The 15,019-nt window shown below is 28.3% G+C and overlaps 1 protein-coding gene across 1 annotated transcript in view; it reads left to right on the top strand.

The window, feature by feature from the left end:
* Nucleotides 1–15,019, top strand: part of LOC107456211 (glycerophosphocholine cholinephosphodiesterase ENPP6) — a 39,940-nt gene that overhangs the window by 13,334 nt on the left and 11,587 nt on the right. The window contains exons 2-3 of the mRNA XM_016074014.3: nucleotides 13,121–13,308; nucleotides 14,366–14,537. Of these exons, the coding sequence (XP_015929500.1) occupies nucleotides 13,121–13,308; nucleotides 14,366–14,537 (360 nt within the window). The remainder of the gene's footprint in view (nucleotides 1–13,120; nucleotides 13,309–14,365; nucleotides 14,538–15,019) is intronic.

The following is a 15,019-nucleotide window of genomic DNA, read 5'->3' on the forward strand; positions in this document are numbered from 1 at the left end:
TTATCTGTTAGAAGTATTTTGTCAGTATCTTCGTTGCGAAAGATTCAGTGGTAAATCTAATTATCCACTTTTCTTTAAAAAAATATGTCTATTGATGAAAAAATATCAAAGGAGGAAAGACAATCTATTTATTATTATTATATCTTTGGAAAATGTCAAAAATTGAATGTTTATTATGAGTTATTTACTTAGTGAAATTATAAACTGATTAAAAAATTTAAACAAACACTGTGATTTCAGTTAACTTATAAGAGCTATAATTATTTCCTTTGAAAACTTTACAGACGTTTAAGAAAAAGCCTTAAATATTCCTAATTTTAGTTTTTAAAGTAGCTAAATACATAAAATCTGAAAGTGAACTATATAAGACGCAAATATACAATCTGGAATTTCAAAAAGCAATTAAAAACATAAAAACAACTATTTTTCCCAATTTATAGAAAACATAACGCCAAAAAATACAAATTTACCTCAATGCTAATGATTAGTTTGGAATAATTGTCATGAAACATCTGTTCAAGAAATAAAATATAAAATTAACCCCGTGCAAAATAAAATATTATTTTTATTTTACTAAAAGAGTGAAACCGTTATTAAAAATAATTGGTTCAAAAGGAAATATAATTGCATCGGAAGTAAATTGCATTTAAGTATTTAGGAATTCGAAAAAAAGCACTTACAAAGAATAATATTTATACTAGACCTAAGAAAATGTTTTACATATATATAAATGTGGTGCAATAAAGCGAAAAGGATAAAAAGAGAAAAATGGAAAAAAAATTATAAGTTTCATTTACTGTCCATAAGCTGCAAGTATGTAGAACTCATAAAATAAGCTAAAAAATATAGATAAAACATGGAAGATAATAAAGATTAATGAAAAGAGAAGGAAAAAAATAAAATATTTTTAAGATTATTTTATAATATTTCAAGAATATTATTAAAAATATTTTATTTCAATAATTTTTCTTTTGCATATTTACATTTTACATAGAGTGTGTCGGGGTAAAACAAATATACGAGGAGATACGAGACTTTTTTTGTACACAAAATAGAATGACGGAATATTTCTTTAATTTTGACGAAATTCGTTTCCTCGAAGAAACGACGAAAATTATTTCCTCACTTTGACGAAATTTTTGGTCGGGGCATATATATATACCAGGAAACGGTTTCGTCAAAAACAAGTTTCGGGAAACTTGAGCATCCAATTTTTACCACGTGTTCAGTTTTTTTGTTGTTGAGAAGATTAGTGAATTAGGCAAGGGAATTTCTGCGATTTAGGTTTTTATTTACATTTTTAATATATTCAGAATTATTAGATTTTGTTTATATTCCGAATTTCAATACGCGTATTAGTTTTTCAAAACTACTACTAGCAATTCTGTTTTTTTTTCTCTTTTTTTTAATGAAGGAATTACATTATTAACTTAGAGGTGAGTGCACTTTAAGTCCCAAGTAAGGATTACAACTAGTTATAAAGGATTCCAACTTATTCAACATTGTAAATAAAATCCATTATTTTTCGCACATAATTTGTAAATTAAGTTTACTATAAGCACTTCTATAGTAACGAACAGTTACGATATTGCAACAACTTCCAATTAAACAAAACTTAAATGCATATCTCAAATTCAATTTTATAAAAATATACCTTTGCTCATAAATTAACACAGTCAATTAAGATATTTACGTTCGAAATTTTTAAAGTCAGATCCAGCACATTTTCGGAAATAAACTGTAGTACTAAACTAATGAAGTATTTTAAATAAGTGCAATACACTACATAAAATACAGAAAAGTTTCAGAGATGAGGCTATTAAAATTTAATGAGCTGTTCATACGACTTGTGTAAATTCAGAAAAATTACACTTTGACCTGCAACAAGTATCTATCCCTTTTAGAGTTTATATTCCTAGAAGTGCAGTTACATTTAATGACTCAATACGTCATGAGTGTCTAAATTATCATAGGTTTGGCTGCTACTGTTAGAATTAAAAGTGCATTCTTACAATTATAATTCTAAGAATTAAAGTCTCGTAAAATTATAGTTTTAAGAGGAGAGTACGTAGTTTTAGTGTTAATTATTAAGTGCTGTTTCTGCTGTCAAAAGTTCAAATGATTGAATTTTTCTTAATTTTTGTTTTAGTTTTAATTGTTTAGAGTAAGATATCAAACGTTTGCAGTGATAAAATTTATTAATTTGAATAAGTGAGATTTTTTGCATGTAAATCATGAGATGCAGTTGTAAATTAAAGGTTTAAATAACGCAATTTGGTTCTAATTAAGAATAAAATCTTAACAAAGATATGTTTTTTACGCAAAATTATGTTTTCTACACTGAGAAAAATATTTTGGGTAATAAATAATTCTGGGTAAACATAATTCTGGGTAATAAATTCTAAATGTACGGTATTTAAAACATTTATTTGATAATTTTTCCATCATATAAGGCAACGGTTTACCGGAAATTCTAGCTTTCTAAACTGTAGTTCTTATGCCACATTTAGTATAAAATACAAAACTGAAAAACAATTTTAATCGAATAAATAGTTTTTTATGCTTTGCTCTAATGTGTGTTAAAATTAACAAATTTTACCACATTTTATCACGTATTATAAAACCTTATTTCATTGTCAAATTTACCAAATTATTACTAAAGTTATTTTGTAAAAAATACCGAGTTTTTTGTGCTTCCATATAGCCAGAAACAGGTAAATTTGACAATATTCCGGTAGTTTTGACTGTACTTTTATTTCTCAGTGAAACTACAAGTTTTTAATTTTATTCCAATTTTCACCACAAATAGTTTTTATGATAAATTTCTATCAATGCTTCATGAAATATGTTTTCAAAGTAAAAACCCATCTTAACCAATCTGAAGCCAGCAATCACCACTGCAAACTTCTCAAAGGAATTTAGAATTCAGGGAGTTTACCAACACAATGCTTGACACTTTTTAACGAAGATCTTCATGCAAATAAATTTCCCATGGTTTATTCGTACCGCCAATATCATTCAGCATGTCAACACGTAACACTTTATCACGTTTATTTATGACTGAATCATTTTGCATGAAAATCAGTGGAGTCAATTATGTCCCAAATACGTATAAGTAAATTATGTCCCAAAGAAGTGACTTGTATAGATTTTTATTGATTTAAAGCATTATATCCTTGAATCAGTTATTAACCAATTTGTGCTTTTGTATTTAAAAGAACATTATAAAATTTTTTATACGTTGTTTGCTAAAATCCATTGCTAGGGGTAACTGTTTTTCGAAAACATTGCATAAAAAATTATTATCAAATTACAATTCGTATTTTCACAAAATATTCCGTAACTTGTTTCGCTATTACATCTGCATATTTTAAAAATTATATATTTTAATTAGTGACTCCACCCCTTGCTCGATTACCTTCGTTATTGATTATTCATACATTATTTTTTCCCCTTAAAAGTAGTCCGTTAATTTTTACAAAACACAGAATATTTCGTTTTTGAAATATACAATTATTGTAGTTTTATGCAAGAACATTTTGCTAACATGTTAATCATAAAGAAATGGACGATTACTAAGATTTGAAAAATAATGATCTTAACTTCAAAAAAAAAAAGTTTAACCTGAAGAATATATACTGTGTGACTTAATAAGAAGAAATAAATCAGAAGTAATTATACTCGTTGACGTAGACCAGTGTTTCCCAAAGTGTGGTACGCGTACCCCCAGGTGTATGGGAACAGTTTAGCGGGGGTACGCGTTCTTATGCGAAATATCTTGCAACAAACGAAAATTTCAAAAAATTTTATTTAAAAACAAAGCTAGTCTTGAAAATTTACGATTACGTATTTTTTTTATTGGCTATTTTTGCAGAGTTAACAGTTAATAATGCGTGGTTTCAACAGCCAATTGTGATTTTTAACTTTTGTGCAATTTTTTATAGTAAAAAATAAATTCATTTTTTTATTAGTGGTACGAAAAATTTAGAAAGGGTACGCAAAATTCATAAGTTTGGGAAACCCTGACGTAGACAGTTCTTATAGCTATACTTGTTAATGGAATTTTCTGATTGGTTAAGCGTTAGTAATTGTTTTAAATTTTAGTATAAGTGACTTAGTTTTTCACATGTTTCAAAAATAACACCAGTGATAATTTCTAACTTATAGCCCTATTTGAACAAAAAAAAATAGCTTATTGTGCAGATTTAAATATTTAATTATTTTATATTCTGTGATAAATTCGATAAAGAACATTACGTGGTAGCACATGTGGTCCACGTTACGAAATTTATACTTTTATAGTTGTCGGATACAATGCTCCTTTTTTGTTTCAATTCTTGCAATTAATTAACACTCTCCCTATATATATTTCCATATATTGTTCAAATTTTCTATCGTCATTAAAATACTTTTTATTCATTCATTCAAATTCAAATACAATTTTTTAAACTTATAGTGGATGACACTTGATGTTAATACAGTTTTTTTTTCAAATATTAATTCATTAATTAAATTTAATTAATTAATTTTAGTTTCATATGGGTGAAAACATTGTAACTATTTAATAAAAATTAGCTAAGATAATAATTTTCTTTGTTGATCTAAGTAGGAATTGGCTAAAAAACATTTTATATTACTTTTTTTACCATTTTTGATTGACATCTACTCGAGCGTGAGTTTATAAAATAAAAATAAAAAGATCTTATGAGGGAAAAATAAACTTTCTACAACAATGGATAAATAGTCAATATTTAAAGCACAAAAAAAACTGAAAAAGAATCACGAAAAAACACTTTAAATTACAACAACTTTCAAAAAATAGATATTTCGAAACAAAATTTGCGTTGCCTCATTTAAAAATAACTCTTTCAGTTTGTCAAACTCCGCATTCGCGTCTCAGCTGGCTATATATACGACCAAACATAATATATTTCCCCCACAAGCTCGAGAGTTAATGATTCTCGAACTGATAGTTCAATTAAATTAATAATCCCAAGAAACTGAAGCGTTAAGATACTATCTGATAGAAAGCTTCATACTCTACAAAAATATACAAAATTCAAGTGACAGTCGACCTGTTTCAAGCTCATCAAAAAGAGGTGCCATTGATTTCAAATGATACTGATTGCGTAAATCTACGGTTGCAAGAACTTCACTTCTCTTTTATTGAAATCGGAGATATTATTTCCCTTGTGTTTTCCTGTATGCGTTTCAATTCAATGGTAATTTCAATAAACAAACTGAGGGTTTATCCATGAGCAACCCTCTCTCGCCCTTTTTTTATGATATTCTAATGCATTATTTCGAAGAAAAAGTTTTTAAATCGTTCGAATTCGTTCGAACGAATCGTGGTATAAGAGATATGTTGAAGATACGTTTGTCTTAATTGACAGTGAAACTGATTTTCAAGAGTTACTTTCTGTTGCCAACTCGGTTGACTCCAACTTTCAATTTACATTAGACTCGGAAATTAATTTCACGTTACCTTTTTTAGATGTCCTTGTAACTAAACACTCTGATCTCATCTTGATCACGTCAGCTCATCTTGATACCCTGGAATCTTATTTTATTCATTCGAGTGCTGATTCTCTAGTTAACGGCATAAGTTTCTCCCCATCTTTCCATGACGCGTGAATCCTCCTTTCGACCACTGATTTTTCTTTTTTGTTCTGTTTTTCATCTTTTTTCTCTCTCTTGGATTCTGTGGTTTTTCTAGTTCTTGTTTTTAACCTTTATTTTCCCATTTTTCGTTGGCAATTTCGCATTTTTTTTTCTATTCAAATCCCTTTTGTTTCGTTACATTCACGCTTGTAAAGTCTTGAAAATAGGTGCAATTTTTATTTTGAAATTGACTCATTTCATTTTTGTATATTTTTGAAGCGTATGAAGTTTTCTATCACGTAATAACCAGGTGCGCAATCGTAAATTGTTATATTTTCTCTTTCTTCCTGTACTTTTTTCTGCATAACTTCGTAATTTCAAGTTTCTAAATTCTATTAATTATGTATAGAAATGCAAAATATTTTTCATAAAGGAAAAATTCCAAAAAAAAAAAAAAAACTTTGCGAAAAAAGCATTTGAAATTGCATTAATTTTTGAACAAATTTGATTTTCGAAAAAAAAAACTCTATGTACATAAACAAAGATGGATCTCTCAACATAACAAATTTCAACTTTGAAGTTGCATTCTTGTGGTCAGTAGAGTGGTACGTATGGTGTATTTTCTTCTGATAAGCTTAATAATTCCCAAACTAATCATCGAAGGTTCTTTTCCTATTTCCTTGAACTCCCTGTACAGTTTTCTACACAACTTCGTAATTTCAAGTTTCTAAGTCTTATAGTTTTGACGCAATGAACAAAATGTAACATTACAACAAATAAGTTGACCAGCCAAAACCACGGTGACGTTGGCAACCTTTAAGATTTTTTTAATATAGTGAGATAATAGAAAATAAACGACATGGCACGAAATGACACAAAAACTTACTTTTAATGCAAAATAAATTCTAATGCCATTAAAAATCAATAATACCTTTTTCAAGGAAAAATTGATACCGTTGCTAAGAAGGATTGAATTGGATAAAAAGAAGGATAAATATTAGTTCTGCACTATCCATATCATGAAGATGCGTTTCAATAGATGACAGATATTCGATAAGGACATGATTAATGCCCATATCATCATAACGAAAGCATCTGAAAGAATAAGCTTTTTTTTCAATAACGTGTCTTCCCCCTTTTTCTTTATGACAAAATTGCAGCAAATATTTCCTTTTCGTACATTTTCTAAGAAAGCATGTAATCTCTCAAGCATAAAGAAATATTCTGAAAAATATTTGCTTCACTATGCAAATGAATTTCTTAAACCAATTGAATAAAACTGTTAGCAGAGACTTTCAAAAAGTATGATTTTAAACTAGTGGGCTGCGCCCCCTGCCCGCTAACGCTCGCCAACCCCGGAAATTGCAACGCAATGTTATATGATTTGCTTCGCAAACCAAGCTCGCTTCGCTCGCTACTAACTTAGGTGCATTGCAAATGCACAAAATTCTAAAAATTCAAAACAATCATTCAAATCATTATAAAAACTTTTTTTTTAAAAAATTACATCTTTTTAGTAAATACTAAGTCATTAAAATAAATTTGAATTTAAATAAATGACATGTATATCGTTAAACATGTAATTCGTTAAAAATGTTAAAATTTTGGCTATAATTAAGTCTATTAAAAATTGAAATAAGTGAATTGCAATGGAAAAACCTGCATAAACAAATAAATTCGTGATATAAATCAAAAATCGTCAAATAAATTCGTGAAAAAAAGCGCATTCGACAAAAAACTAAAATAGAGATCTATCGACAAAGACTACTTATTTCTGCCTAGCTTATGCTCTGTCTGGTTATTTCCGTTTCCGTTTTTAAAAGCGCTATATGTTGAGCCATCTCAGCTAGATTTGGCATGTGACATTTTTAGCGGCAATCATTGGTCGATTTTCTAGCGTTGCCATTCGGGGAGTTGTAACGAGGCTTTTTTTTTGTCGCCGTGTAAGAGAAATATATATATAGATATTATCTTTCAACTCCAGTTCTCGAGACGAGTGTCATTTTACTTTTACAAAAAAATTATAATGGCTTTTGTATGAAAAATTTCTCATAAAATTTATTAGAGAAGACACTATGAGAAATTTGTAGGAACGACGGCTTAAATAATTTTATAATTCTTAAAACGGTCTGACAAGACAAAAGATTGCAGGTATTAAATTTTATATCTGCAAAGATGCCAACTAGACTGTTCAGGGATCAGGGAACTGGTCTTGCATCAGAAAGGTTCTGAATTCGAATCCCGGATAAGACGTGGATGTTCTTTCAGTCTCTGTAATGTCTGTCCTCACGGTGTTAGCTACGTTGGCCCACTTAACATGGTGCCCCTGAAAGAGCAAGAAACAAATACGCTTGAATTGACGAATGTCAACCCAGTGTGCATTGGAAAAAATATTTGCAAGAATCACATATGACTGTAATTGAGTATTAATCATTATGATTTATTAATTAACTGATTAAAAATTTTATGTCATAGCAATTTATTAAAATTAATTTCCTTTTTTAAGCAAATGTTTCTTCACTTTTAGCTCTAAAGATGTATTGCAGAAAAGCTATCATTAAAGGTAATTGAAGTTAAGTGAGTGGCAGTTTTGAGAACTTAACTTTTACGCAATGTGGGTGATATTTTCGTCAATTAATATTTTAGACTTGTTACAAAAACATTCTCTAAAGGGGGAAATATATAGTTAATGTTAGATAATAATATATAATAATATAATATATTAATATAATATAATTTTATAATATATTAATATAATTTAATAATAATAATATAATTTTACAGTTGAAAATGCAAACTTATTTAATTAATAAAAATCTATCGACAAGACTTTTTTCACAATTATTTAATAAATTATTACAATCTTCCAGTTCTGAAAGTAAATAATCTTACTTAGCTTACAGCTCACAAGCCTTTCGAGGTCAAAACCAGGAAGATCTTTTTTTCTGCCCTAATTCTAGCTCTGGTATGGTGTTAAATTTTTTTTAACGGCATTCAGATGTTCCCCATACCTATATTACAATCTTTGTTCTAACCTTTGGTTTTGCGGAAAATTTCACTTTGTAGCTTGCATTTATCGTAACTTAACCTTTTTTTCTAATATCTAAGCCATCACAATTTTAAAAAAGTTTAAATCATATGCATTGTTGTATAAAACCATACACAAACAAAACAATACATTTTGTGCAATGCTGCCAAAAAATTATTTTGCTATATAAATGCTGATTAAATATACTTTCGCGCATCATCCATTAGAGCAAAAATATTTTTTCTGCTCAATTTATATTTCTATACACAAATCTATCGACGCCTTATCACAGCATTTAAAGTCAGTTACTTATTCGTATTTTTCTAAAAGGTTTGCTTTGTGGTAAAATACAATCCTACTGTAGCTAAAGGGGTATTAGGTGTATCAAAAATAAATGAAAATGCCTCTGTTTATATTTTCTTAGTGGAAATATATAAACAGCCTAATTTAAAATATCCGGTATATTATACATGCAAATAAATCACAAATGTGTGTTTTTGATGTAATGATCGATCAAAATTTACATTAAATTACACTGTAAAAAATTACCGTACGGGCAATCAGAGAGCCTTTACTTTTTACCGAAACATGTTACAGATAAAACAAATCTGATATAAATCGTAATTTTTACAGTACTGTAAAAATTAACTAAATAAACATTGCTGTTAAAACTACGATATAATATTTTACGGTAAATATAGATTTTACTGTAAAAATGGATTTTACGGATAATGCTCCTTCGTACTGTAATTATATCCGGGATTTTTTGCATTGTACATGCTTTTATAATCTTATCTGTAGTTGTAGGCATGTAATTTCAAAAATATAAACATTTCTCTCAATATACCGCATATTCAATATAATCCTAGAGACCTTTTGCTATTCTTTTCAATATCCTTAGTGAAAAGACATTAATTGAAGTAAGTATTATAATAAATATATAAGTTTGACAGTAATTGAAAGTAGATTAAATTGAAAATTATCATTAGCAAACTATTCTAGAACAAACAATTGCAAGCTTAATCATTTATCATCACTAGTGGTATATTCAACATGTAATTCGACTTCATAGAAATATGTCTCCATTTCAGATTAGTAACGTTTGCGGGATTTGCCCATGGCAGTTATATAATTTTGTCAGTTAATGTTTATCCAAGCATGATAACTACTCATAATTTCAGTAGCTGCCTTTAAATCATTTAAGGGAAATATTAAACATCGTTTTCATAGATTTTATTCATTCATTGCTTTTGCTAAACATTTTAAGAATACTTTATTCCCAAAATATGCAACTAGTAAATTGTTCTCTAAGACAATAGAAACATTTTTTACATTGACAATTGATTCTAGCACACATTTTGGAAATAAAGAGTTTATTGAAAATGTTAATACAATTTATTCTTAATTAATATTTAATAGGCTATTTCTTCAATTCCAGAACCAATTTATCTTTTTTTGGCATAGATTCTACCATTTTTGGTCAATTTTGTTATCTCGGTATAGTACTTAAATTATGGAACAACTGAGATCTTTTTTTATTTCCCAATCTTTTTTCGTGAATTTTTTCTTGCTGATATCCGAGGAAGTATCATTGGAATCAAGATCAGGAGAGTTAACTGGCCATTTTTATTCACCCACTTATTTTTCAAATATTATTCAAAAAAAAATTTTTTTGGAATTTCCGCAATTAGCCAAGCAGTTTTTGACTGTAACATCTGATTCACCTCTGACCTCATTCCTTCTGGAATCCTTTTTCTCGCGTATTTGTGAATCCTTCAATAGGAATGGGTGATCCAATGGAATCGTCTAAAAAATACCTCCAAACTAGTCCAAATCCAAAAATCAACCTTGAATTAATTAGTAATTATGGATAATCTACTTCACAGACTGACAAGGATATTTAATTACATATCATGGATAATCTTTTATTAACAACATGGATAGTCTTTTATTTACATAATCAAGCTATGTTCATGGTGACATAGCATCTTTATTTAAACAAAACCGAAGCCAAAATCAATGATTATTCACAATATAATTCTCAAACTTATCTGAGCGCCAACTGAAAATGATACTCTTTTATTATAAGACGAAGTCCTCCAACTCATTTAGTAAACATGAACTATCAATACTCTTCAGTCAGAAAATATTGATATCTTGAGCCATAACACAGTACAACAATAGTAATTCAACTTGTATTAAGAAATCAATTTTATGAAGCACTATAATATGGATAACGCCAAATTAAGGTTACCGCAAACTTGCATTGTAATATCTTTTAAGTTACATCAAAATTTCTCAAAGTGTAGAGTTGAGCCGTGGTGGCTCAGAGGATTGAGCGTTCTCCTTCCAATTAAATGAATTGGGTTCGAATCCCACCGATGGCTCGTCGAATAGAATTCCACACACGGCTTGCACCGACCGCAGTTTTGACGTAAAAATATCATCAATGGTTGGTAGACTGATCATGGGTCAGAGTCTCCTTGCCGTCGGACTAACCTTGGGATCTTTTCATGGTTTTTCTCTCCATGTAAAGCAAATGCGGGTTAATTCCATCAAAAAGTCCTCCCTGGAGGCAGAATTTCTCCCAATACTTGATCCGGGATTTACTTTGTCTTCTGGATCGGTTTCAAAACTACAAGGCTACGTAGTTGAACATTAGTAGTCGTAAACCAAAAATTGGGACGACTGTTCAACGACGGTTATAAAATTAAAGTGTAGAGTACTTATAACATGTCCACAGTTAAATAACTTTGATCGGTTTAATATATTTTAATGAGAGGGTATCTAAATCGCTAAAATTAAAAACAAATTGACTTAACAACGCAATTTCCGGCCAAGATTTTTGTTTTACTAGAATTTAATTCTGCAGTTATTTAGAAAACAAAAATTTCGTAACTATTAAAAAATTTTGCTAAGAAATCGCTTAAAAAATTTCATTAAATTATTTTTACTTTCTGTGTGAAACAATGAAAAAAATATAGTATAGCAGAGTTTAGTATAGTTCGAAACCTCAATAAAACATGCTTTAAATTTCAGTTAAAAATAAGACATGTTACGTCAACTTTATTAAAAATTAGCTTGTAATAACAAACAAGTGAAATACTGAAATTTATGGACATTGAAATTCAAAAAATATTAATTTAATCGTCTTTACAGCATCTTTCAAAGTTTGTTAAATCCTTACAATCAGGATAAATTGAAAAATTAAACGTTTATTGTAATTTTCATTAAATCAAGATAAAGTCTACTTAATGAATTAACCAGTATCTTTCCAATTACGATATTATTTTAATAGGTTGCGATCAAAAGCAATTAATTTAATTACTTTCCTACTTAGCTATCATTATCATTAATACCTTGAAACTTTCTTTTAAATAGCTTGATTTTCAAAAGAAAGTAGAATGAACATGAATAGGCAATTATTTAAATTAGGTTGAGAACTTTAAACTATTACTTAAATAAGCTTTTAAGTTATTAATTTTGCAACCTGTATGAAAATAATAAATCTTTATGAATCTTGACTATGTATTTTTCTTTCAGTCTTCTAAATTAAGATTTTTTATACCTTTATATGAACAACAAATTTCAATTTTGTGAATATATGTTTATTTAGAAAAATTACCATTGTCCTTTTTAAATTTAAGTAGAATATGAGCTTTGTCTTGTAAACATATTATTCACATTATTGTTGCTAAAAATATGCTTTTGAAAGAAAAAAGGTACTCGTTCATTTTATTTTTGTGGCCTTAACATGACGAGGAAAGAATTTGTTTCCATTTATGCACGTTTATAGTTGTATCTCTTGATTATTAAGTCGAAAATGAATTCCATTTAGTAAATACTTTTCTCGAAGCAATCAATCACTTTTATCATAAAAAATGAAGTATTATAATGAAGATCACGAAAAATATTACTTAATGAAGATTTAATAGCTTATTACTGAAAATGGAAATTGTTTATCTATTGTTTAAGTGATTTAAACTATCAATAGATAAGAAAGTGAAAATACATTGTTAAAAAAATAAATTTGTGTAAATATTTTATACCTTATTTTTTTAGGAGTAGAAAACAAACTGAAGCAAATTTAGAATTAGTTTGAATTTCAAATTTAATTTCAGTATACCAATTTCATATTTTATAATTACGTAATACAATATTAGTTTCCTAAAAAATAGTTATAAATACTTGTTAGCTAAGCGAGTATATTGTTTAGGATTTCAAGTTCAACTTGTTTGGTATTTTAAAACAAAATATTGTTAGAAACAGGCTAAATTTTGCATTTATAAACATTGTAAGGTACGTAATTATATGATATGCTATTATAAGATATATTGCATTGCAAAATACGCAAGATATAATTTAGGTTTGTGATAATGAAGTTCAAAATTTTGAAAATTGCATTTCCTTGTTGATTATTATACTGATTCAAATTAATTTTTTTAATGGAGCGCAACATAAAGTGAAAAATTACCAAATTTATTTTTTTAGGTCTTTATGCCGAAAATCATGGATTTGTGCAAAATATGATGTATGATTCTTACTTCGGGGATTTTTTCTTAATGGGTCCGAATGACACTGCTTCAGTTCCGCATTGGTGGGATAGCGCTGAACCACTTTGGATAACTGCTGAGAAGAATGGACTAAGAAGTGCCCTATATTGGTGGGATGGTTGCCAGGTAGTTGTACGCTAATTATTACCCTTTTTTCTTCATCTTTTATGCTAACTAATTCCGAAAAATATTTTGAAATGGTAAAGGACATTATTGTTTTTTGTGAATCGTGCAGTAAATAGTCTTTCCGATAACTTTATCAAAATTACTGATAACACATATTAAAATACGTATCAACTTCAGTAGGAAGTCTTTAGATCTTCTCAAATCTTCTTGTTCAAAAAACACCAAACAAAAGGAGTTCAAAAAATAAATTTTTCTATTTTACAGAATAAAAAATCATCGCACAAGTGTAATTTCATTCTTTTAAAAATATCTGCAAAAAACAAGTAGCATTCTAAAAATATAAGTTTTTAGATGATGCTTTCCACTATAGTTATTACTATTATGACCAGTTTATTGAAGTTCAGGATTATATAAATAGAAGTAGGCAATTAAAATTTAGTAAAAAAAATGTTTACGCAATTAAAATTTTCAAAAATTAAAGATGTTTTAAAATAATTGGGGAGGAAAAATTTAGTGCAGGAAAACTATCATTCATACTAAAAGTTGAATAAACAGAAATAGAATATAGTCATTTTGCAAAATGTTTAGTTTTTAGATGTTGTCTTATAATAAGACTACACAACAATAGTTTTTAGATGCTTTCTTCATTTTTTAATTAGTTGTCTTAAAGATGATATCAAAACGACAGACATTTCCGACGCATAATAATAAATCAGTCATTAAATATTAAAATGCTGAAATGAAATAAATCAAATTATCTAGCAAACACTTAATGTCCGGATCTTCAAATATTAAGGACATTGTAAAAAAAATGTTTCTCAAAGTTGAGTTTTATGACAGAGCTTCGAAACAAATAATAGTCGAATTTGAAAACCACATGTATTCAAAATTGAAACAGCACATGTATTGAATTCCTATGTATACTCATTTTTGAGCATAATGCATGGGTGTGAGAAAGATTTTCGTTGAGTTCCAGGAGAACTCAAACCAACTTAACTCCACATGCATTTATTAATATTTAACTTATCTGAAATTGATATATGATTCTCCACTTTAGGTTGAAATCCGAGGTAGAAAACCAACCTATTGCCGAAAATATAAGTATGTTGGATATTCTTGGTCTACTGTGAACGATGATACGAAAGATGCTCTGTTAGTAGCTCTACAACTTATGGAGAAGAATGAAGTACAATTAGTTCAAATTTACTACGAATCTGTAGATTTTAATGGTAAATTATATTTTACAGAAACACGAATGTATAATATTTAAAATAGAAATCTTACTCACTGTAAAGAGAATTCATTTTCACATTTAAGTAAATTAAATAAAATCTCAATAGGCAGAATTCAAACCATTCTTCCAGATTTTAAAAATAAAAAATATATATATTGATATATGTATATTTATATCAAATCTCTTATATCCTAACTTTTGCCGTTCCAACTGCGGATACATAGACTATTAGTTTTAGTTTTGAAAGCTTTTATAATATTTTTTTTTAATGTGCGAGTAGTTTAAAAGATCTAGTTCTCTTCATTTGGTGAAAATATTGTTTCAGTTGCGATTTAGTGTTTTTATTTTAGTTTATAACCGATGTTAAGCATCCAACCAGAAACTGAGTTTACGATTATCAATGTTCAACTCCGTAGCTTTGTAATTGTGAACCTAATCCAGAAGACAAGGGAACTCTTTGATCAAGTATTGGGAGAA

This window comes from Parasteatoda tepidariorum, chromosome 3, assembly GCF_043381705.1.
Source record: "Parasteatoda tepidariorum isolate YZ-2023 chromosome 3, CAS_Ptep_4.0, whole genome shotgun sequence".
Classification (NCBI taxonomy): Eukaryota; Metazoa; Arthropoda; class Arachnida; order Araneae; family Theridiidae; genus Parasteatoda; species Parasteatoda tepidariorum.